This window comes from Salvelinus sp. IW2-2015, linkage group LG8 (assembly GCF_002910315.2).
Source record: "Salvelinus sp. IW2-2015 linkage group LG8, ASM291031v2, whole genome shotgun sequence".
Lineage (NCBI taxonomy): Eukaryota > Metazoa > Chordata > Actinopteri > Salmoniformes > Salmonidae > Salvelinus > Salvelinus sp. IW2-2015.
Window position 1 is genome coordinate 18,038,637 of NC_036848.1, and position 26,932 is coordinate 18,065,568.

At 42.6% G+C, this 26,932-nt stretch overlaps 1 protein-coding gene across 1 annotated transcript in view; it reads right to left on the bottom strand.

The window, feature by feature from the left end:
* Positions 1-26,932, bottom strand: part of mgat4b (alpha-1,3-mannosyl-glycoprotein 4-beta-N-acetylglucosaminyltransferase B) — a 227,396-nt gene that overhangs the window by 94,849 nt on the left and 105,615 nt on the right. The window contains exons 2-6 of the mRNA XM_023992677.2: positions 25,755-25,934; positions 23,078-23,221; positions 18,877-19,010; positions 5,035-5,081; positions 2,486-2,599 (exon numbers count right to left, since the gene is read on the bottom strand). Coding sequence (XP_023848445.1) covers positions 2,486-2,599; positions 5,035-5,081; positions 18,877-19,010; positions 23,078-23,221; positions 25,755-25,934 — 619 coding nt within the window. The remainder of the gene's footprint in view (positions 1-2,485; positions 2,600-5,034; positions 5,082-18,876; positions 19,011-23,077; positions 23,222-25,754; positions 25,935-26,932) is intronic.

Sequence of the window (26,932 nt, forward strand, 5' to 3'; positions counted from 1 at the left end):
GGCAGGTGGCAGTGGCAGGAGGTAGGGAACTGGTCTGTCTGCCCAATATAAAGGATCAAAACTGGCGGAGGAACAAAAATAGCATAAAGTATACCAGTTTTATTTAAGGACCAGGATGTTGACAGCAGTGCAGATTGCAAAATAGATGGGAAGAGATTTTTTATGCACTGATTCCATGGCACAGGGTGTATGGGTTGATTCAAGACTTCGTGCTTTTCAGTTAAACCTATTGTACCGAATTCTTGCCACCAACAAAATGTTGAATATTTGGGGCATACAATCATCCCACCTCTGCAGATTTTGTTGTCAGATTTTGTTGTAAAGATACAGAATCAATAGACCATTTGTTCTGGTATTGCCTTCAGGTAGCCTGTTTCTGGTCTCAGGTTTGGGAATGGCGGGAGAGGTTTGTGGGGGTCTCGGATGGTTGAGGGGCAGCTGTCTTTTTCACACAAGTACCAACACACGGGTGTGATCATTCTACAGTGGTCCCGGTGTGATTAGAACTCTGATTTAGAACGGCCAGTTTCGAATGACGCAACAATCAGTATTTGAGCTGGCCACACTTTTTTCAGAAACAATTTACACAAACACAGTCCATAAAACGTTATGTCCAGAATGTGAACAGTTTATTTTTGGATGCAATGTTCAGACATTCACACAAGTATCTACAGCATAGCACAATCATCCAAACCGGGAAAATGTTGGCTACATTTGTCCTAGCGCTAACTGAGGAAAGATTGACATAACACAAGCGGTCATATTTGTATAACTCTCGCTGACAAACTACAATATGAATTAGCTAATATAAATTACTATTTATAATTAATCACGTCACGGGTGAGCTCACCATTGATCGAAATAATTGAGTAAAACACTCAAATCGAAAGTAATCCGATGATGGCTAGTTTCTGCGCGCTGCCATGCTTTTTTATCCTCACAGAAACCAAAGATAATAAGAGGAGACAAGATGAGTTTGGTCTGTTTATTGTATGCATGTTCAAGGGGGGGGTCATCCACCATCATTCACATCCCACCATTAATTTCCGGAAGTCCCCAAAAAAATGAGTGAACCCTTACTCACCTCATTTTGTTATAACATCTTTGATCCAACAGACGTGAAACCCAGAATGCATTGTATGTCAACAAACATGGCTACACACTGCTGGAATTAGCATAGCTCATCATAATCTGTACAACCTTCAAAAAAGTATTTTACACACTTAATATGTGCCCATTACAATCTATGCCACAACCTTAACTCATTTGCACAAACTGTATATAGATTTTTTTCCATGTATAACTCTGTGTTGTTGTTTGTGTCGCACTGCTTTGCTTTATCTTGGCCAGGTCGCAGTTGTAAATGAGAACCTGTTCTCAACTAGCCTACCTGGTTAAATAAAGGTGAAATAAAAAATAAATATGCAAGAATCGGAATGCATGAAAACAATTGGGAAGTGCTTGGGGAATTTTGTCCGTGTCAGAAATGTCCCAAAAATGAATTGTCCGCAAAAGTAAAAATGACAATTTTTTATGTGAATGAATGAGGAGGCGGAACACCTCAATTCAAACTGTTCTTTAGAAAATAACAACTTGTTAATAATTCGTTGTTAATTTGAAGTTGAAACAGCCTATAAATAAAAACAGGCTAAGTGCTTTGGTTTGAGTGCAGCGCGGATTAAATGTACTGTTGTGTAACAATCACAAACTGGAACCGAGAGAACGTTCTAACATCACGTCCCATAAAAAAAACTCACGCTGGGGCGACCGTTAGATATTTGGAACTCGCGCATGAAAGGGTTTTATGATTAAAAAAATATAACTTGTTAGACAAAATCTCTTTCTCTGAGCAATTGTATTAGTATAAAACAAATAAATAAATTGAGCATAAAATATAACTCAGTATTTGTATTATTTATTTTATACAGTCTTTTTTTGCTCATCTTTATCAAGGGTGCCCAAAAAAATTTACCTGACCGTAAATACTCACACACACCAACACATACACAGACAGGCACTTAGGTAGACAAGTAGCGAGTTAGACACACAGCTAGATAGCTAATCAAACAGACCAACAGACAGACAGATTCTCTCATACACACATTTATGCACGCATAGTCATGACCATTACATATTCACACATACAGAAGAGTGCTAAATAAAAGAAGACAACAGTCTCGACGTTGGAATGTCACACACGCACATTCATTCACACACAGCGGGGTACTAAATAAGTGACGAGAGAAGGGGCGACACAGGTGATGTCATCAAGTCACACAAGATCAGAGCAGTGGAGTGTCCTCGACTCAACCTGACGGTATTCCACACACACAACAACGAATCGTCACAGCATCCTCATATGAAACAACGGGCCACGGTTCAAGACAAGACTTGAATTTAAACTCGTCTCCTGTACTGAACTGCAGTGGGTTGCTCAGACAGTTGTGAAAGCTGCAGCAATCTGCTGGGAAGGCTGCCGTCTTACCTGACCCTCTCCTTGGGGTCTCCGAAGGACTCTTTCAGACGGGAGAAATCGGGGTAGAAGTGGACTGATGGAGAGATGATCTCTAGAAGACCTGACTGGATCTCAACTGGAAATCTGAAAGAGAGAGAAAGAGGAGGGGAAAGAGAGAGAAGGAGGAGGGTAAAGAGAGAGAGTGGAGAGAGATATCAACTATACATTTTATTTTCTACAACTATCATACAGACAGCCCTGTTAGGATAGACAGAGAGACAAACGGACAGACACGACAGCATGTTGGTCTCTCCCACCCTGTGCATATGTAACGGATGTGAAATGGCTAGCTAGTTAGCGGGTACGCGCTAGCGGCGTTTCAATCAGTTACGTCACTTGCTCTGAAACCTATTAGTAGTGTTGCCCCTTGCTCTGCAAGGGCCGTGGCCTTTGTGGAGCGATGGGTAACGATGCTTCGTGGGCGACCGTTGTTGATGTGTGCAGAGGGTCCCTGGTTCGCGCCCGTGTCGGGGCGAGGGGACGGTCTAAAGTTATACTGTTACATTGATGCTGTTGACCCAGATCACTGGTTGCTGCGGAAAAGGAGGAGGTTGAAAGGGGGGTGAGTGTAACGGATGTGAAATGGCTAGCTAGTTAGCGGGTACGCGCTAGTGGCGTTTCAATCAGTTACGTCACTTGCTCTGAAACCTATTAGTAGTGTTGCCCCTTGCTCTGCAAGGGCCGCGGCTTTTGTGGAGCGATGGGTAACGACGCTTCGTGGGTGACTGTTGTTGATGTGTGTAGAAGGTCCCTGGTTCGCGCCCGTGTCGGGGCGAGGGGACGGTCTAAAGTTATACTGTTACACATAATCACTTCCTCTCTTGTCAGGTTATTCAAATGCCTGACAGGCACACCCAACAGGAAGCAGAATTTTAATTTAATTCAATACAATTCAAATGGCTTATTTAACACCATAGTAATGTTTATTTTGACATAATGTATGGTTACCAATACCATGTAGCATAAGCTTGAAACATTTCATTTTTAAAACTCGTTCTCCTATAACAATTTTTAATAATTACAGTGGACTGGAAATATTTTAAGATCATGTTGTGGGTTGTACATTTAATAATTCCCTTAATGTTTTTAAATATGATTTTTTTTTAAATACATTTCCCAGAATGCATTAGATCAAACACTGCAGTATGGAAGGGAACAATGTAACATTTCATGACAAAGAAAAATACAAAAATATAATCTTTTGATAAAAGATTTGACAAACAAATTAGACTTTCATGTTTCACATCTCAGTTGAATTGGTTTGAATTACATTTTACTTCCTTCCAATTCTGCTTCGTGTGGGGTGTGGCCAACTCAAATTCAATGTTTGAATTTAATTAAATTCAGATAAGGACGTACGAAGAGAGAGAGGATCCAATCATGAGAGAGACAGGGGTCAAGTGTGCATCACTAACCCTGCCAATCACCCAGGACAGGAAAAGTTGCCCTTTAGGAACTCACATGCACTAACTCACAATAGTTCACACCACACACACCCACACACGCTCTCTCTCTCCTGTGTTTCCAATCTCACTGAGAGAACGACAAGGTGACAGGGGGCACATTCAACCTGCCTCCTCCCCTCTTCTCTTCCCTCCATACCTCTCCCCTCCCCCTTCCTTCCGTCCACCCCCATAGCCATCTCCAACCATGTCTGTGTCCGAAATGACACCCTATTCCTTATGTAGTACACAACTTTTCCCCAGGGCCCATCAGGCTCTGGTCAAAAGCAGTGTACTTTAGGGAATATGGTGCCATTTGAGACGCAGCCCATTTCCCCTGAGGTGACACTGCTTGGGGACTCAGGGGAGTGACAGTGACGGAGTGACCACTGGTATCATCTTGGGTCCCCCAAAAAAAGCTCTGGCTCAATCTCCCACTGACAAACATGACTGTCTAAAACAGCAGGGTCTTAAACCTGCACAGTGGGCATTTTGTGAGGGGGGATACTGTCGGTCTACGGAAGTGGCTAGGAGGATGGGTTAGGTTTGGGGAATATAGGATTTTGAATGGCACTGAATTGTGTGTCCCCACAAGGTTAGTTATACAATACTTTGTGTGTGTGTGTGTGTGTGTGTGTGTGTGTGTGCTGTCTCTTATACACATCTAGATGTGTATAAGAGACAGACACAGTGAAATGCACACACCACACAAACAAACATGCATTCAAATAGAAATACACTATGCACACACACGTCAAAGAAGACAGATGTGCACACGTGTGGAATAGATCCAAGACTTAAACAGACAAGCAGAGACCAAACATGACATAAGTCACAAGTAGAGTGAATACATCACACACACACACACACACACACGCACACAAAAGTAAATTAACATGCAAACATCAAACGCAGGTAGCAAACACACACAATAACAAAATCATTTAAAAATACCACACACACAAACACCTTATTCCACAGGTCCACCCAACACACACTGAGCCCGAATAGAAAGTGACAACAGTCCTCTCCATGGAGAGGCAGGTCTCCATGGAAACAGCATCCCGCGGTACTTACAGGCGCTTGAGGTTGTCAGCCACGCTGTTGGCATACTGTTGGTCCGTCTGCAAAACAAGAAACGTATTAATACAAAAATACAAATAAAAACCCATTGTCAAAGCCGTTTTCTGTTCCATTAAGAGATGGTATGGCTGCAGAAAGAAAGCCTGTACATGATATACACACTGTTCCCATGTGCACTGCACTGCTGTACACAAAGTACGATTTGTCTACAAGACTTTTGCCTTTGTCAGTTACAATCTGCCCTGGATACAAAATAAAAATAAATAGCACAAATAAATAGCTTTTCTATCACAACAACAACGTCACAGTAATTGTGCAACGCATCAATAGTGTTCCAAGAGAGCCACAGTGGAGATTGTGGGCTGTTCCAGTTTCGCCCCAAGTGGAAGCACCAGCTTGATGGTGAAATTATCTGGCTTTGTATAAATCCGGCATCCAGAGCTGTGATGAGGTCAAGGAGAGGATAACATGTACACACGTATACATCCACTGGCCAAGTTTGCTTCACGACTTCCATATAAACCCACAGGCAAAACCAAAATCATGCTTGTTCAAAAGGGTTTGCCTCAAAAAAGTAATACACAGTAACATTATGCAATACTAATTATTAATTGTATAACTAACAGCTGACGCCATCTTTCCTTGCTTGTTGCTCAGACTAGCCATGCCCTTCTGGAGGGCTAACTCCAAAACGTTCCTCAGAAATTTCTTGGCCATTAAACAGCAAATGATTCCAAATTCCCTGACTATGTATCTCCATCCCGAAAGGCTGACAGATGGAGAGAAGGATGGAGGAGCATTGTAGGTGGAGAGAGAGAAGCAAGGGATCAGACGTCTAACAAGAAACACCTGGGATCACTGATCGCATCCTTCGCTCCTCAAATTAACCGGACGAGAGAGGAATAGAGGGAGGGAGGAAGGGAGGGGATGGGGACTATCACAAGGGAAATACAAAATATCCTGTCAAATTTCCACCCTCAGTGCCAGGACAGCTATGAAAAACATTATCTTGTAAACAGGAGAAACCAGTAATTATTGACACCCTTAATAAAGATGAGCAAAAATGACTGTATAAAATAAATCATTAAAATACTGAGATAAATTGTATGCTGAAATAATTGGGAAATTCTATTATTTTATACTAATACAATTGCTCAGAGAAAGAGATTTCACTTAACAAGTAATATTTTTTTTCGCAAAAAGATAGGGGTCCCAATTATTGACACTTCTGTTTTCGAATACCTTTCAATACCTCACCTTGCAAAGATAACGGCAACGAGCCTTTTCCTAAAATGTTATATGAGTTGGAGAACACATTGGGAAGGATCTTAGACCATTCCTCCATGAAAATAGAACTCTTTGGCCATGAACACCAGGGGTGGGTTCGGCGTCGAAATGAGAATGCATAAGCAGAAAAGAACCCCATACCGACTGTGAAATATGGTGGTGAATCATTGATATTATTGGGCTATTTTACTTCCAATGGTCCTCGACCCTTGTTAAGGTCAACAGAATCGTGAACTTCACCCAGTACCAGGACATTTTAGCCCAAAATCTGGTTTCCTAAGGCAGGAGGCTGAAAAGGACTAGGGAAAGAGATAGAAGTGAGAGAGAAGAGATTGAGAGAGAAGACAGAGAGAGAAAATTGAAAAACTGAAGGAACACCAGACTGTTTTCATCTCTCCGAGGGGTTGGTGTGTGCTATATTAGGCCCCCGTCAACACCAGACCTCCCCACGGCTGATGAGCTAGTGGAGTGGCGCCCTCGTCAGCTCTGAGCCACTCCACTGGTGGAATGTACCATGACCCCAGAAGTGAGAAACAGGACCTCAGAGGTGACAATGTCTGCTGCAGAGTCCGTTAAGAGGCTTGCGACTTCAATTGACAGGACTGTCAAGGAACAAGCTTAAAAAGAATGACAGTCAGAAAATGACCTCTCCACATTGCGTTGGTGGTCTAGTACTTCAAGCCTTGCTTGACAACCTGGCACCCTTGGTCCTGGACATGGAATACACTTGAGGAACATGCGTGTATCATGACTTGTTCATGTGTTCAGCCAACGTGTCACGTGGGTTTTAGTGTATGCGTTTCATAGAACCATTGTTTCATATGTCATACACTGCCCTAAACTGTAGCCAATCAATTTGCAACAGTCAAGTAAAATCCAATGCAGTACAGCGAGGTTACAACTACCTAACCAGGGGACCAAGGCCATGGACAATACTATCCTAACTAATCCATTAACCTACTGTTCTAGTCCTGTTCCAACATGTAGTTACCTAGACAACGGAACCAAATTGTTTGCATCGTATTTGTTTAGTTCTGTGTTTTATTTGCTTATGGTCACACACTTACAGAGGGAGACGCGAGGGAAAGAGAGGGATGTAGAGACAGAGGGACAGACCGATGGATAGTTGAAGAGAGAAAGGGGAGTGTGACAAGTTTTGGAGGGAAAGAGAGAGGGATGGAAAGAGAGAAAGAAAGACTCAGAGAGAGAGCTGCTACTTCCGTGCTCTTCAGATGCCCCTATAGAGGCGTGGGTAATAAAAATGAGAGATGGCATAACCTAAGACACATTCAGGAGAAGGAGAGAGATGGAAACACAAGAGAGAGGGGGGGGTGAGCGAGAGAGAGAGAAATACATAAAAAGAAAAGAGAACTACACAAAGAGAAGGTGGAGAAAGAGAGGGGAAGATAGAGAAAGAAAGAGAGTGAGAAAGGGAGAGAGAGAGGCCTGCCAGCCATTGGAAAGTGTTAACTAATGCAGATGTCATTCACTGCCTTTTAACTATAGCCACTCTGGGGACTGTAACACAGACATACTGGGACTCAACACCACACACACACACACACACACACACACACACACACACACCGCAGCAAGACACACACAGACACACATGCAGAGACGCACATGGACGCACATGGACGCACACACACCACAAGGCGCTACGAGACACACGCACGCGTACACACAGGAACGCACAGGCACGCACTAACACACACCCACGCAAAACCCATGTGTGGTGGGTGTGCGTCTGTGTGTGTGATTGACTAATGTTGGTGATAATAACTTGACGCATGGTGCATGGCTTAATCACACAGTTCTATATGTATCTCGCTTCCTCGTGACCTTTCCGGCTGGCCAGTCAGCTACACCATTAGTCAGTCTGCCCTTACGTTATGCTATTACAGCAGGGGAAAGCAATACACTGGGAGGGGCACACACGCACACACACACACAGAAATAAACACATTTTGGTTATACATGTACTATTCATGCTGTTGCACGCCTTACATTCACATGCACGCACACACACATAATCATCCATCACCACAGGGTCCTTTGGACTTAAACAACCCTTTTACATGATTAGGGTTTCTTCACAATCGATTCCAGTGAACAAACACAGGCCTATCTGCGCGGCTACCCTGTTCGCCATTGCAACACTAAGCAGGGGAGAGCGGAAAGGGGGATACCTAGTCAGGTGTACAACTGAATGCGTTCAACTGAAATGTGTCTTCAGCATTTAACCCAACACCTCTGAATCAGAGAGGTGTGGGGGGCTGCCTTAATCAACATCAGCGCCCGGGGAACAGTGAGTTAACTGCCTTGCTCAGGGGCAGAATTACAGATTTTTACCTTGTCAGCTCAGGGATTGGATCCAGCAACCTTTCGGTTATTGGCCCAACGCTCTAATCACTAGGCTTACCTGCCGCCCCACTGGTGTACTGGACACCTCACACAACCACAATAAGGCGGTGCGGCCCACAAGCTCTGTTGGCCCATGCGCCTGTAATCGATATATACAGCATATACACATACATATATATAGTACATTCAAAGTATTCCAACCCCATCCCCTTTTCACAATTTTTTTTTACATTACAGCCTTATTCTAAAATGGAATATAAAAAAAATCTACACACAATACCCCATAATAAAGTGAAAACAGGTTTAGATTTTTTTTCACAAATGTAATGAATATAAAAAACAAATACCTTATTTACCTAAGTATTCAGACCCTCAAAATTGAGCTCAGGTGCATCCTGTTTCCATTGATCATCCTTGACACACTATAACTTGGAGTCCACCGGTGGTAAATAACATTTATTGCACATGACTTGGAAAGACACAGCTGTCTAGATAAGCTCCCACAGTTGACAGTGCATGTCAGAGCAAAAACCAGGCCAGTAGGTCGAAGGAATTGTCCGTATAGCTACGAGACAGGATTGTGTAAAGGGTACTAAAACGTTTTTGCAGCATTGAAGGTCCCCAAGAACACAGTGTCCTCCATCATTCTTAAATGGAAGAAGTTTGGAACCACCATGACTCGTCCTAGAGCTGGCCGCCAGGCCAAACTGAGCAATCCAGGGAGAAGGACCTTGATCAAGAACCTGATTTTTTAAATTTTATTTAAAACATTGTATTTAACCTTTATGTAACTATGCAAGTCAGTTAAGAACATATACTTATTTCCAATCACAGCCTACCCCGGCCAAACCTGGACAACGCTGGGCTAATTGTGCGCCGCCCTATTGGAACTCCCAATACAGCCTGGAATCGAACCAGGGTCTGTAATGACTCCTCTAGCACTGAGATGCAGTGCCTTAGACCGCTGTGCCACTCGGGAGCCTCGTCTGGGCACTCTACCATAAAGACCTGATTGGTGGAGTGCTGCAGAGATAGTTGTTCTTCTGGAAGGGTGACGGCCTACCGATGGTCACTCTGACAGAGCTCTATAGGTCCTCTGTGGAGATGCAAGACTATTCCAGAAGGACAACCATCTCTGCAGCACTCGACGAATCAGGCCTTTATGGTAGAGTGGCCAGACGGAAGCCACTCCTCAGTTAACTTCACTAGGGTAGGGGGCAGCATTCGGAATTTTGGATGAAAAGCGTTCCCAAATTAAACTGCCTGCTACTTAGGCCCAGAAGCTAGGATATGCATATAATTAGTAGATTTGGATATCTGTGAGTATAACAGAACTGATATGGCAGGCGAAAACCTGAGGAAAATCCAACCAGGAAGTACTATTATTTTGAAAGGCTGTTTTTCCATTGAAAGCCTATCCACCATACAAACACTTAGGACCCAGTTCACGATCTCTATGGCTTCCTCTACATGTGGCCAGTCTTTAGGCATTGTGTCAGGCTTTTACTCTGAAAAATGAGGGAGGGCAGTGGACTATCAATGAGAGGCCAGTGGAAATTTCCAGCCATGAGTCCTGCACGTGACCGGGAGTGCGCATTTCTTGTTTCTCCTTTTCTATTGACGAAGCTTTTGTCTGGTTGAAATATTATTGATTATTTATGACAAAAACAACCTGAGGATGAATTTGAAACATTGTTTGACATGTCTCCACTAACCTTTATTGTACTTTTTTGACTTTTCGTCTTGATGTTGAGAGCGCACATTTTGCCTTTGGATTTCTGAACTAAACGCACCAACAAAACTGAGGTTTTTGGACATAAAGAGGGACATTATCAAACAAAACAAACATTTATTGTCTAACATGGAGACCTGGGAGTGCTACCAGATGAAAATCATCAAAGGTAAGTGATACATTTTAATGCTATTACTGACTTTTGTGAGCCCTCTCCTTGGCTGGAAAATGGCTGTATGGTTTTTGTGGCTAGGCTCTGACCTAACATAGTCGTGTGCTTTCGCCGTAAAGCCTTTTTGAAATCTGACACAGCGGTTGCACCTTTTCTCAATAGGGGGTGCTGTTTACACTTTGAAGAAAATTCGTTGCCAAATTAAACTGCCTCGTACTCAATTCTTGCTCGTACAATATGCATATTATTATTACTATTGGATAGAAAACACTCTCTAGTTTTTAAAACCGTTTGAATTATTTCTCTGAGTGAAACAGAACTCATTCTGCAGCTCACTTCCTGTCAAGAAGTGAGATTTCTGAAATCGAGGTCTCTGTTCCAGGGTCGGTTTATAAATTCCCTTGTAAGCTATGGGGCTACATGCACTGCATACGCCTTCCCCTAGATGTCAGTAAGCGGTGATACTTTGAATGGAGTGGATAGCACCATCTGGGGGAGTATAAAGCCTCTTGGAACGGACTACACGACTTGTTCGACGCGGGGCCTGACGCAGGAGGGACACCAAGCATGGCGTCCTGAAAAGCTTTCGGTTTAGCAGTTCTATATCTCGCGCTCTGATTTAATTTGTTTTTTGTCTTAAAAACTTCATAAGGTAGTTAATTTAAACCGACTTATAGCAGTTTATAGCAGTTTATTGCGATTTTCTGGAATTTCTTTGTCATGCGTCGTCGCGAGTTGGACACCTCTCCGGCATATGGCTAACGTTAGCTGCTAATTACACGGTTGAAGAGGACATCTTTCAACCAAAAAGACGATTGTTCTGGACAAAGGACACCTTGCCCAAGATTCTGATGGAAGCTCAACAAATAGTAAGAGGTCTTTATGCTATTAATTCGTATTTATGTTGAAAAATGTGAAACAATAATTCCGCCATGAATTGCGGTGCGGTCTCGCTTTAGCGCACGCTGTATATCATAGTAACGTTAATTTTAAAAATCGAACACAGCGATTGCATTAAGAACTAATATATCTTTCATTTGCTGTCCAACCTGTATTTTGTAGTCAAGTTTATGATTAGTTATCGATTAGATTAGGTGCCTCTCCAAGATGGCGCGAACAGATTGCTTGAAGTTTGACTACTAATCACATTGTATAACCACGATTTGTGCCGTTAAATATGCACATTTTCGAACAAATCCTATATGCATTGTGTAATATGATGTTACGAGACTGTCATCTGATGAAGTATATGAAGGTTAGTCAAAAATTATATATCTTTTGCTGGTTTGTTAGGATCGCTAACCTTTGCTGCTGGTAAACGGCTTGTGTTTCTGGCTATTGTGGTAAGCTAATATAATGCTATATTGTGTTTTCGCTGTAAAACACTTAAAAAATCTGAAATATTGGCTGGATTCACAAGATGTTGGTTCTTCATTTGCTGTACGCTGTGTATTTTCAGAAATGTTTTATGATGAGTATATAGGTATTTTGACGTTGGTCTCTGTAATTATTCTGGCTGCTTCAGCACTATTTCAGATTGCAGCTGCAATGTAGAACTGTGATTTATACCTGAAATATGCACATTTTTCTAACAAAACATATGCTATACAATAAATATGTTATCAGACTGTCATTTGATGAAGTTGTTTCTTGGTTAGTGGCTATTTATATCTTTATTTGGTCGAAATTGTGATAGCTACCTATGCAGGAAAAAAATGGTGGGGAAAAAAAGTTGTGTCTTTTGCTATCGGTTAGCTAATAGATTTACATATTGTGTCTTCCCTGTAAAACATTTAAAAAATCAGAAATGATGGCTGGATTCACAAGATGTGTATCTTTCATCTGGTGTCTTGGACTTGTGATTTAATGATATTTAGATGCTAGTATTTACTTGTGACGCTATGCTAGGCTATGCTAGTCAGCTTTTTTACTGATGGGGGTGCTCCCGGATCCGGGATTGGGACCAATTAGAAGTTAAGGAGAAGTTTATCTTTAAATGTATGTTAAACACTTGTATCTTTAATCAATGTTTATGATGAGTATTTCTGTAATTTGATGTGGCTCTCTGCATTTTCACCGGATGTTTGTTTGAGACAATGATTACTGTACATAACGCGCCAATTTCAACTGAGGTTTTTGGACATAAAGATGAACTTTATCGAACAAAACACACATTTATTGTGTAACATAAAGTCCTGTGAGTGCCATCTGATGAAGATCATCAAAGGTTAGTGATTAATTGAATCGCTATTTCTGACTTTTGTGAGCCCTCTCCTTGGCTGGAAAATGGCTGCATGGTTTTCTGTGACTAGGCGCTGACCTAACATAATCGCATGGTGTGCTTTCTCCGTAAAGCGTTTTTGAAATCGGATACTGTGGTTGGATTTACAAGAAGTTTATCTTTAAAATGGTGTATAATACTTGTATGTTTGAGGAATTTTAATTATGTGATTTCTGTTGTTTTGAATTTGGCGCCCTGCAATTTCACTGGTTGTTGTCGAGGTGGGACGCCAAAGGTGTTTCAACAAAGTGCTGAGTAATGGGTCTGATTACTTATGTAAATGTGAACATTTCTAAAAACCTGTTTTTTCTTTGTCATTATGGGTTATTGTATGTAGATTGATGAGGTAAAAAAACAATTGAATCCATTTTAGAATAAAGGTGTAACGTAACAAATTCTGGAAAAAGTCAAGGGGTCTGAATACTTTCCGAATGCACTGTATATACAGTACCAGTCAAAAGTTTGGACACACCTACCCATTCAAGGGTTTTTCTTTATTTTTACTATTTTCTACATTGTAGAATAATAGTGATGACATCAACACTATGAAATAACACATATGGAAGCATGAGATAACAAAAAAGTGTTAAAGAAATCAAAATATATTTGATATTTGAGATTATTTGCCTTGACAGATTTGCACACTCTTGGAATTCTCTAAACCAGCTTCATGAGGTAGTCACCTGGAATGCATTTCAATTAACAAGTGTGCCATGTTAAAAGTTAATTTGTGGAATATATTTAGTTCTTAATGCGATTGAGATAATCAGTTGTGTTGTGACAAAGTACGGGTGGTATACAKAAGATAGCCCTATTTGGAAAAGTCCATATTATGGCAAGAACAGCTCAAATAAGCAAAAATAAATTACAGTCCGCAAAAACCAAGCGCTATGATGAAACTGGCTCTCATGAGGACTGCCACAGAAAAGGAAGACCCAGAGTTACTTCTGCTGCAGAGGATAAGTTCATTAGTTAACAGCCTCAGAAATTTCAGCCCAAATAAATGCTTCACAGAGTTCAAGTAACAGACACATCTCAACATCAACTGTTCAGAGGAGACTGCGTGAATCAGGCATTCATGGTCGAATTGCTACAAAGAAACCACTACTAAATGACAACAATAATAAGAAGAGACATGAGAAATGGAGATTAGAACGATGGAAATTCCTCTCTAGGTTTCTTCTTAGGTTTTGGCCTTTCTAGGGAGTTTTTCCCAGCCACCGTTCTTCTACACCTGCATTGCTTGCTGTTTGGGGTTTTAGGCTGGGTTTCTGTACAGCATTTCGAGATATTAGCTGATGTACGAAGGGCTATATAAAATAAACTTGATTTGATTTGATTTGGAAATCTGTCCTTTGGTCGGAWGTCCAAATGTAAGATTTTTGGTTCCAACCGCCGTGTCTTCGTGAGACGCAGAGCAGGTGAACGGATGACCTCTGCATGTGTAGTTCCCACAATGAAGCATGGAGGAGGTGTGAATGTGTGGGGGTGCTTTGCTGGTGACACKGTCTGTGATTTATTTAGAATTCAAGGCACACTTAACCAGCATGGCTACCACAGCATTCCGCAGCGATACACCATCGCATCTGGTTTGCGCTTAGTGGGACTATCATTTGTTTTTCAACAGGACAATGACCCAATACACCTCCAGGCTGTGTAAGGGCTATTTGACCAAGAAGGAGAGTGATGGAGTGCTGCATCAGATGACCTGGCCTCCACAATCACCCGACCTCAACCCAATTGAGATGGTTTGGGATAAGTTGGACCGCAGAGTGAAGGAAAAGCAGCCAACAAGTCTTCAGCATATGTGGGAACTCCTTAAAGACTGTTGGAAAAGCATTCCAGGTGAAGCTGGTATAGAGAATGCCAAGTGTGCAAAGCTGTCATCAAGACAAAGGCTGGATACTTTGAAGAATCTCAAATATAAAATATATTTTGATTTGTTTAACAATTTTTTGGTTAGTACATGATTCCATGTGTTATTTCATAGTTTTATTGTCTTCACTATTATTCTACAATGTAGAAAAAAGTATTTAAAAAATATGATTTTTACAGTATGTTTATGTAAATTACTATTGCAGCTGGAAACGGCTGAAACAGCAGATTATTTTCATGGAATATCAATAAAAAGCAATAACACTGGACTTCTTTAACTAGTTTAGTATCTGGAGCATCAGCATTTGTGGGTGCGATTACAGGCTCAAAATGGCCAGAAACAAAGAACTTTCTTCTGAAGCTTTCATTGTCAATTTCTCRCATGGAATAGCCTCCATTTCTCAGAACAAGAATAGACTGACGAGTTTCAGAAGAAAGTCTTTGATTCAGGCTTTTTTGAGCCTGTAATCGAACTCACAAATGCGGATGGTCCAGATACTAAACTAGTCTAAAGAAGGACAGTTTTATTGCTTCTTTAAATCAGTACAACAGGTTTCAGCTGTGCTAACATAATTGCAAAAGGGTTTTCTAATGATCAATTAGCCTCTTAAAATGATAAACTTGGATTAGCTAACGACGTGCCATTGGAACGCAGGAGTGATGGTTGCTGATAATGGGCCTCTGTACACCTATGTAGATATTCCATTAATGGGCCTCTGTACGCCTATGTAGATATTCCCTTTCCTGCTACAATAGTCAAGTACAACATTAACAATGTCTACACTGTATTTCTGATCAATTTGATGTTATTTCAACGGACAGAAAATGTGCTTTTCTTTCAAAAATAAGGACATTTCTAAGTGACCCCAAACTTTTGAATGGTAGAGTACATACAGTTGAAGTCGGAAGTTTACATACACTTCGGTTGGAGTCATTAAAACTCATTTTTCAAACACTCCACAAATTTCTTGTTAACAAACTATAGTTTTGGCAAGTCGTTTAAGACATCTACTTTGTGCATGACACAAGTAATTTTTCCAACAATTGTTTACAGACAGATTATTTCACTTATAATTCACTGTATCACAATTCCATTGGGTCAGAAGTTTACATACACTAAGTTGACTGTGCCTTTAAACAGCTTGGAAAATTCCAGAAAAGGATGTCATGGCTTTAGAAGATTCTGATAAGCTAATTGACATCATTTTAGTCAATTGGAGGTGTTCCTGTGGATGTATTTCAAGGCCTACCTTCAAACTCAGTGCCTCTTTGCTTGGGAAAATCAAAAGAAATTAGCCAAGACCTCAGAAAAAAGATTGGCGACCTCCACAAGTCTGGTTCATTCTTGGGAGCAATTCCCAAGCGCCTTAAGGTACCACGTTCATCTGTACAAACAATAGTACGCAAGTATAAACACAATGGGACCATGCAGCCGTCATACCGCTCAGGAAGGAGACGCATACTGTCTCCTAGAGATGAACGTACTTTGGTGCGAAAAGTGCAAATCAATCCCAGAACAACAGCAAAGGACCTTGTGAAGATGCTGGAGATAACAGGTACAAAAGTATTTATATCCACCGTAGAAGAAGCCATAACCGGCATAAAAAAGCTAGACTATGGTTTGAAACTGCACATGGGGACGAAGATCTCAATTTTTGGAGAAATGTCCTCTGGTCTGATGAAACAAAAATAGAACTGTTTGGCCATAATGACCATCGTTATGTTTGGAGGAAAAAAGGGGGAGGCTTGCAAGCCGAAGAACACCATCCCAATCGTGAAGCACGGGGGTGGCAGCATCATGTGTTTGGTGTGCTTTGCTGCAGGAGGGACTGGTGCACTTCACAAAATAGATGGCATCATGTGGTAGGAAAATTATGTGGATATATTGAAGCAACATCTCAAGACATCAGTCAGGAAGTTAAAGCTTGGTCGCAAATGGGTATTCCAAATGAGCAATGACCCAAAGTCCTGGCAAAATGGCTTAAGGACAACAAAGTCAAGGTATTGGAGTGGCTATCACAAAGCCCTGACCTCAATCCCATAGAAAACATGTGGGCAGAACTGAAAAAGCGTGTGCGAGCAAGGAGGCCTACACACCTGACTCAGTTATACCAGCTCTGTCAGGAGGAATGGGCCAAAATTCACCCAACTTATTGTGGGAAGCTTGCGGAAGGTTACCGGAAACATTTGACCAAAGTTAAACAATTAATTCATAAAAAATCGGTAGCAATTGAACATATTTAGCTTGATTAGATAAATAACAGTCCAGATTAATGAAATTAAAGGCACAACAACTCCAAATCGCATACCGCCGCAACAGATCCACAGATGAAGAAATCTCAATCGCACTCCACCCTGGCCTTTCCCACCTGGACAAAATAAACACTTTTGTGAGAATGCTGTTCATTGACTACAGCTCAGCGTTCGACACCATAGTGCCCACAAAGGTCATCACTAAGCTAAAGACCTTGGGACTAAACACCTCCCTCTGCAACTGGATCCTGGACTTCCTGACAGGCCACCCCCAGGTGGTAAGGGTAGGCAACAACACATCTGCCACGCTGATCCTCAACACAGGGGCCCCTCAGGAGTGCGTGCTTAGTCCCCTCCTGTGCTCCCTGTTCACCCACGACTACTTGGCCAAGCACGACTCGAAGACCATCATCAAGTTTGCTGACGACACAACAGTGGTAGGCCTGATCACCGACAACGATGAGACAGCCTATAGGGAGGATGTCAGAGACCTGGCATTGTGGTGCCAGGACAACAATCTCTACCTCAACAAGAGCAAGACAAGGGAAAAGAGGGGCCGAACACGACACAATTCACATTGCCGGGGTTATAGTGGAGCGGGTCAACAGTTTCAAGTTCCTTGGTGTCCACATCACCAACAAACTATCATGGTCCAAAAACACCAAAAAAGTCATGAAGAGGGCACGACAACACCTTTTCCCCCTCAGGAGACTGAGAAGATTTGGCATGGGTCCCCAGATCCTCAAAAAGTTATCCAAGATGATTTGCATTGTCCACCGCCCCCTTTGCTTTTACACTGCTGCTACTCACTATTTATTATCTACACCCCTACCTACATGTACAAATTACCTCGACTAATCTGTACCCCCGCACCGGTACCCCCCCTGTATATAGCCTCATTATTTAGTAAATATTCTCTTAACTCTATTTTCTTAAAACTGCATTGCTGGTTAAAGGGCTTGTTAAATAAGGCTGTAAAGAATTTCACGGTAAGGTCTACACCTGTTGACAAATAACATTATATTTTATTTGATACAGTACTTCAATAAATTGTTTCAACTGGTACCGGGGGACCTTCAGATGAGTGTTTTGAGCCTGTGGGAGTCCTATTCCACCTTTACACAGAAAGGTCATAGTGTGCAGCGCAAACTGCTCGGACTCTACAGACAGAAGTTGTATCGACTTTAGACAAGTCCCAAGATGCTTGTGGGGGTAGTGGAGCAAAACGGAGAGTCTCATCTTTCCATAGAGGGGTCATAATAGGCCAAACCATTCGGACACTACAGATGATTTTGTGAGAAGACCGATTTTCAGAATGTCTCATGGTCTGACAAAAAACGCTCTAGCTCTCACCTTTCACCGCAGATGCGGAAATGTTACATAGGCGGATGCGGTGGATTGAGATGCATCCAATGCTAAAAAACATCTCTCTAGCTTAAACTGACAGATTTTTATGGGGATGTTTTTGTCATGCTTATTAGATTTCCGCGGGGGTGCGGACATCGACCTTAGGGAGTTAATATGGGTCAGACAAGTTAGCGATGAATAGTGTCTAGGCTATTAGCGGAGCAGCAGGGGATGTGTGTGCTAGTGGCAGTAGCCTGGGGTAGCATCACTCATTAGCTCTTCAGATCACTGACCTTTTATAGACACAGTACATATACACTCACAAGCGCGCCAGCAGACCCATACACACACTCACGCGCATTCACACATAAAGAGTTCACAGACTCACTTCAAAAGCCATGACCACAGAAGGTTGGGACACACAGCAGACCACACACACACACACACACACACACACACACACACACACACACACACACACACACACACACACACACACACACTCATTCTATAGTATCTCACCTCAGCGATGAATACCACGATGACGCAGTCCTCCTTCTCTGCGGCACTGAGCTCTGTCATCAGAGAACTGAGGGTGTCCGTCAGGTAGGAGTGGACCTCCCTCTTCACACTGGGCACGCCCATCACGATCGACACTGACGGGGACACACACAGACCAATCACAGTCAGTACAGGGAGAGAAAGAACCAACGACATGCTAGATTGTGTGGAATGAGCCAGTCAATAGAACTTATTACGGAGTGACATTTCACTGCGGTCACGTGGGTACGGATGAGAAAAATCCCTCAAATTCCGCCATTGGCGTGCATTCAAATTAGCCCCAAGGTTGCCTTGCTAAATCTTGTTCATTCTCTTAAATTAAATACCATGACTGTTTTCTCATTAGCTGGGAATGTTGTTGAAATGTCCGATAAAACATACATTGGTTATATTGTCAATAACCTAACTGCAAGATGGTGCTGATAGAGATGGCAGTTTCGCTTCTAGTCCTTAGGAAACTGTGCAGTATTTAGTTTTTTTATGTATTATTTCTGACATTGTTAGCCCAGAAAACCTTAAGTGTTATTACATATTGCCGGGAAGAACTATTGGATATCATAGAGTCGTCAACTTACCAGCACAACCAGCACTACGGCCAGGAACACGACTTTCCCAAAGCGGATTGTTTGTCTGTACATCCCAGGACATTTTAACTAATTCCAGAGGCTGACACAAAACAACGCCACCGGAGGAGAGAGTGCCGGAGTGGTCTTCTAGTGAGGCTTCGGACATCACCCTCCGCTTTCGAGTATATTACTCGCTAATGTCCAGTCCCTAGTTAACAACGCCGAAATCAGGGCAAGAGTTGCTTCCAAAGAGATATCCAGGATTGCAACATACTCCGTTTCACGGAAACATGGCTAGCTGGTGACATGCTGTCGGAGTCCGTACAGCCAATGGGATGTTCAGTGCATCGTGCCGACAGGAATAAACATCTCTCCGGTAAGAAGAGGGGCTGGGGTGTATATGATTAACGACTCATGGTGTAATTGTACCAACATATAAGGACTCACGTCCTTTTGTTCACCTGACCTAGAATTCCTCACAATCAAATGTCGGCATTGTCGGCACAATTCACTGAGAATATCTCCCAATAGAACTCTCCTCTGTTACCGTCACAGCCGTGTATATCGCCCTGCAAGTGATACCAAGATGGCCATCAAGGAACTTCACTGAACTTCATGCAAACTGGAAATCATATATCCAGAGGCTGCATTTATTGTAGCTGGGGATTTTAACAAAGCTAATTTGAGGACAAGGCTACCTAAAATCTATCAGCATATCGATTGCAGTACACGAGCAAGTAACACGCACGACCACTGCTGCTCTAACTTCCGCGATGCATACAAGGCTCTCCCCCGCCCTCCTTTTGGCAAATCCGACCACGACTCCATCTTGTTGCTCCCCTCCTATAGGCAGAAACTAAAACCGACGTCAGTAAAACGTCATGGTAAAACATTTAAACGTGTGAAACCTCGCAAGGCTGCCATCCCAGACGGCATCCCTAGCCGCGTCCTCAGAGCTTGAGCAGACCAGCTGGCTGGTGTGTTTGCGGACATATTCAATCAATCCCTATCCCAGTCTGCTGTCCCCACATGCTTCAAAATGACCACCATTGTTCCTGTTCCCAAGAAAGCTAAGGTAACTGAACTAAATGACTATCACCCTGTAGCACTCACTTCTGTCATCATGAAGTGCTTTGAGAGACTAGTCAAGGATCATATCACCTCCACCCCACCTGCCACACTAGACCCACTCCAATTTTCTGCACACCTCCCTATCACACTGCACACTGCCCTATCCCATCTGGACAAGAGGAGTACCTATGTAAGAATGCTGTTCATTGACTATAGCTCAGCATTCAACACCATAGTACCCTCCAAACTCGTCATTAAGCTTGAGACCCTGGGTCTCAACCCCGCCCTGTGCAACTGGGTCCTGGACTTCCTGACGGGCCGCACCCAGGTGGTGAAGGTAGGAAACAACATCTCCACTCCGCTGACCCTCAACACTGCCTCTTCAACCTCAGGAGGCTAAAGAAATGTGGCTTGTCACCGAAAACACTCACTAACTTTTGCAGGTGCACAGTTGAGAGCATACTGTCAGGCTGTATCACCGCCTGGTACGACAACTGCACTGTCCACAACCGCAGGGCTCTCCAGAGGGTGGTGCGGTATGCACAACGCATCACCGGGGGCAAACTACCTGCCACCCTGGACACCTACAACACCCGATGTCACAGGAAGGCAAAAAAGATCATCACGGACAATAACCACTTGAGTCACTGCCTGTTCACCCTGCTTCCATCCAGAAGGCGAGGTCAGTACAGGTGCATCAAAGCTGGGACAGAGAGATTGAAAAACAGCTTCTATCTCAAGGTCATCAGATTGTTAAACAGTGGCCAATGACATCATTGGCCACTTTAATAAATGGAACACTAGTCACTTTAATAATGCCACTTTAAGAATGTTTACATATCTCGCATTACTCATGTCCTTCACTATTTATTCTTTACTATCTATTGCATCATAGCCGCTCTGTCATTGCTCATCCATATATTTTATACTTATATATTCTTATCCCATTCCTTTACTAGATTGTGTGTATTAGGTTTTGTTGTAGAATTGTTAGATATTACCTGTTCGATACTGCTGGATCTAGAAGCATATGCATTTCACTACACTCTCAATAACATCTCCTAACCATGTGTATGTGACAAATAAAATTTGATATAATTCTTTTAATTTATTTGCATACCTTAAAAATATACATTTTCATGTGCAGGGTGTGCTATTAAGACAGACTGGTAGAATGGTTAGCACAGCTAGCCATCGCTAGCATTTACTGGTTGAAGGTGAAGTAGCTTTTCAGTTGGAGTTGACTGGTGACCATGACATGAATATATATCATTTACAACATTTGGACGGGGGCTACAATCCAGTTATAATACTTTTTTTCAACATGTGCAGAGTGTGTGTCGGTATTGCTTGAATTCAGGCCTGGCTGAACTTGTTCAATAGGGAAAGATTGCTTCCGTACCCCACTTCCGTTGAAAATGTAACTTTCCTGTGTGGCCTTATTGATCATGACAGAGACAGAATAACTTGTTTTCTGAAGAGTGGGTAGAAGAGATGGTGAGATTAAATAGATGAGGAGAGAGACGTACAGAGAGAAAGGCTGTAGAGTGTATATATGGCAGGGGTGGATAGTGGAATGACTTACAAGGGCAATCTTGTCAACACAATAAAAATACAATGCCCTGTAAATGAATGATGGTGGTGAGTGATGGAAAGAAAGAGAAGAATACATCGTCAAGGCTGAATTACAATTCAGGTATTTTTTTTACCAACTTCCCATTCCCATAGGGAGGAAGTCCACATCAATAGCAGTGTTTCTGCAGCAACAGTTGATTATAGTACCCTGTACTCGTCCTCACCATCCCTTCCTCTCCCATTGTGAGCTAACATAAGCAGACCCTGGCGGCTATCTTCTCCGTTTAATACGCCCATAAAACATACTCTGATTACTAGAGGGGAGCTAGGGGTAGCGTCCTGGCTAGTGCTCCACGAGGTACCCTCACGGACGTGGCCCGAGGAATTGATTTAGAGGGGTTTCAGTGGCCTGAACATAAATCTCACACACACACACACACACAGACGCACCTCTGTCTCTTATACACATCTAGATGTGTATAAGAGACAGCACACACACACACACACACACACACACACACACACACACACACACACACAAAAGCACAAGTGCCAGCACACGCACTCACTCACACACTGGTTAATAGCTCCTCTGAGAGTAGCTGGCTGTCTGGAGAGTCTGGATGGCCTCTCCAGGGGGGTGGAGGTTTAGGGGGGGGGGTCTAGCTCCCGACAGAGGGTGAAGTCTAAATGGGCTACTGGCACAGCCACAGTGGGGCAGAGAGCCAGAGAGGGGAGGTTGAGGATTAAAAAAATGGTCTGGACAGTAGACACTATTACTGTTCTGAGGGGAGGAAGGAGGTGGAAGTAAGAAAGGATGGAGATAAAAGAGAGAAAGAGAGCGAGAGAATGTGTGCATGTGTCTGCGTCCATGCGTGGCTGTGTTTGTGTGTGTCTGTGTGTGTAGTATGCTCCTAAGTGTGTGTGTGTGTGTGTGTGTGCGTGCTGACCCCCGGTGCGTCCCTGGCCCACGTGCACAGCGGGCTGCAGGCTGCTCTCCTTAGCCAGGAGATGGGGCAGGTGGTGGAAGATACTGGGCAGCTGGAGCACATTCTTATTGGTCGTCACATTCCACAGCTTCAGCTTGGTCTCGTCTGTCACACACACACACACACACACACACACACACACACACACACACACACACACACACACACAGACACGGAAGAATGCATGCACGCAGACACGGAGCACACACACACACAGGTGCCAGAAGGGGATTAAAATGTTTTATCAGAAGTCACACATTATTATTATTGTGGTTAAAAAAGAGAATGGATGCTACTAAAGGGGTCATTCATGTACAGTATATTTGAGTAGCAATCTGTTCTTACTGACTGGATATACCATTCATATATAATTCAACCTAATCCTTACTGAAATGTCAGAATAATAGTAGAGAGGATTATTTATTTCAGTTTTTCTTTCTTTCATCACATTCCCAGTGGGTTAGAAGTTTACATACACTCAATTAGTATTTGGTAGCATTGCCTTTAAATCGTTTAACTTGGGTCAAACGTTTCAGGTAGACTTCCACAAGCTTCCCACAATAAGTTGGGTGAATTTTGGCCCATTGCTCCTGACAGAGCCGGTGTAACTTAGTCAGGTGTGTAGGCCTCCTTGCTTGCACATGCCTTTTCAGTTCTGCCCACAAATTTTCTATAGGATTGAGGTCAGGGCTTTGTGATGGCCACTCCAATACCTTGACTTTGTTGTCCTTAAGCCATTTTGCCACAACTTTTGGAAGAATGCTTGGGGTCACTGTCCATTTGGAAGGCCCACTTGTGACCAAGCTTTAACTTCCTGACTGACGTCTTGAGATGTTGCTTCACTATATCCACATACTTTCCTCCCTCATGATGCCATCTATTTTGTGTAGTGCACCAGTCCCTCCTGCAGCAAAGCACCCTCACAACATGATGCTGCCACCCCCGTTCTTCACGTTTGGGATGGTGTTCTTCGACTTGCAAGCCTCCCCTTTTTTCCTCCAAACATAACGATGGTCATTATGGCCAAACAGTTCTATTTTTGTTTCATCAGACCGGAGGATATTTCTCCAAAAATTACGATCTTTGTCCCATGTGCAGTTGCAAACCGTAGTCTGGCTTTTTTATGGCTTGTGTACTGTTGTTTGTACAGATGAACGTGGTACCTTCAGGCGTTTGGAAATTGCTCCCAAGGATGAACAAGACTTGTGGTCCACAATTTTTGCCTGATTTCTTTTGATTTTCCCATGATGTCAAGCAAAGAGGCACTGAGTTTGAAGGTAGGCCTTGAAATACATCCACAGGTACACCTCCAATTGACTCAAATTATGTCATTTAGCCTATCAGAAGCTTCTAAAGCCATGGCATAATTTTCTGGAATTTTCCAAGCTGTTTAAAGGCACAGTCAACTTAGTGTATGTAAACTTCTGACCCACTGGAATTGTGATACACTGAATTATAAGTGAATTAAGCTGTCTGTAAACAATTGTTGGAAAAAAGTAGATGTCCTAACCGAYTTGCCAAAACTATAGTTTGTTAAGAAGAAATTTGTGGAGTGGTTGACAAATGAGTTTTAATGACTCCAACCTAAGTGTATGTAAACTTCCGACTTCAACTGTATATATATAGCCAATTTGCCCTCCATTCTCATGTATTAGTTATATCATTACTACCCACAGTACATTGCTTAATGATTACAGAGAGGTTCATTTAGAGTGCAACCAATCTTTCTGAATGGTTAGATACTGTTGTGAGGTTCACCCAAATAGTGGCGCCCACATATTCTGGACCATCCACTCTTACAGAGAGTTGTAAAATTATGCAATAGTTTAAAAACAGTGTATGGTGTTCTTATACAGTACCTTCAGAAAGTATTTATACCCCTTGACACATTTTGTTGTGTTACAGCCTGAATTCAAACACACACACACACACACACACACACACACCATAATGACAAAGTGGAAACATGTTTTAACATTTATTGAAAATGAAATACAGAAATCTCATTTACATAAGTATTCACACCCCATTTGCTACGACACTCCAAATTGTGCTCCGGTGCATACAATTTCCTTTGGTCATCCTTGAGATGTCAATACAACTTTTGGAGTCCACCTGTGGTAAATTCAATTGTTTGGACATGATTTAGAAAGAAACACACCTGTCTATACAAGGTCCCACAGTTGACAGTGCATGTCAGAGTAGAAACTATACCATGTCCAAGGAACAGACATACCAAAAAGACTCACAGCTGTAATCACCACGAAAGCTGCTTCTACAAAGTATTTACTCAAGGATGTAAAGACTTATGTAAATTGTATATTTCTGTATTTCATGTTCAATACATTAGCAGAAATTTCTGAAAACATGTTTTCACTTTGTCATTATGGGGTATTGTGTGTAGATGGCTGAGAAAAAACAACAAATGAATCCATTTTGAATTCAGGCTGTAACACAACAAAATGTGAAATAAGTCAAAGTGTATGAATACTTTCTGAAGGCACTGTAGACGTGGCTTTACAGTTACTTAAATCGTAACTGATTGTTGTAAAATCTAGCAACCTTATTGACTGATTCATTCTGACTGGTTGTAATTGGTTCTGACTAGTTCGGACTGGTTCTAACTAGTTGGTCTAACCGGAGAGGCTGGCCCAGGTGCGGTTGATGTCCCTGAGGGCCTGCTTCTCGGCGATGGCCCTCTTGATCTCGTCCAGCACCAGGTTGAGCTCCTTGGAGCGCTTCAGGTTTTCCTGCTCGGCAGAGTGCAGACGCTCCCTCAGGCCCAGAAACTCCCGCTGGTAAATGTCCACCACATCACCTACAGAGAGAGAGGCGAGAGGTTTGTGAAAGTCTTAACAGTTATCTTGAGTCTTAATAACCATCTTCTGTGATTTGCTATTTTGCATAGTATTACATGATTTTAACTGCTTGAAGGGCAATACATTCATTGCTCGTTTCATGCCAATAAAGTATGTTCAAATATTTATTTGAGAGGGGGAGAGAGAGAGGAAGACAAGAGAGCAAGAGGGAAGAAAGAGCGGACCGTTACAGGGGGACACAGGTTGACAAAGTAATTTAACAGAAACACATCAACTACACACCATAAACATAAATGTCACCCTACAGCATCTTGACATGGTCTTTATGAGGTACACAGACAAAACAGATACAGCACATAGGTAGTCCGTCCTTGGTGACTTTATGCAGCATTTAAAAGGAGTGATTTACCGTGGTCTGCGTGGAGCACTTTTCAAGTCATTACCCTTCTTAACAGCTTGATCAATAGGCACTATGCTCTGGACTGATATGCATCGATCCTAGTGGACGAATCACCTCACTTAACCCATAGATTGTTGGACGAAATCGACAGTAGCCTGGTCCCAGATCTGTTTGTGCCGTTTTGCCAACTACTATGGACGTACATGTATGTTGTAGGGATATTCTGGGAACAACAGAGTCATTTCTATGCGTGTTATAAATCTGCTAGGGACGGCCAGAGCTGAGTCCCAAATAGCCCCCTGTTCCCTACATGGTGCACTATATTTGACCAGGGCCTTGCTCAAGGGAACATGTACAGATTTCCCCCCCTATTTGGCTTAGGGATTCGAACCAGTCACTGGCCCAACACTCTAACCGCTAGGCTATCGGCCGCCCATTTGGGACAGAGTGCAGGTATTTCCAGGTCACTGACCCCTCTCTAAGCTGACTGATATTCCTCCCTGCCTCCATTCCTCCTTTCTTTATTTTCCTTCTTCCTTCTTCCCACTGGTCTCCAGTAAAAGAGAAAAACACTGTCCCTGGATTTGTTTTTCACAG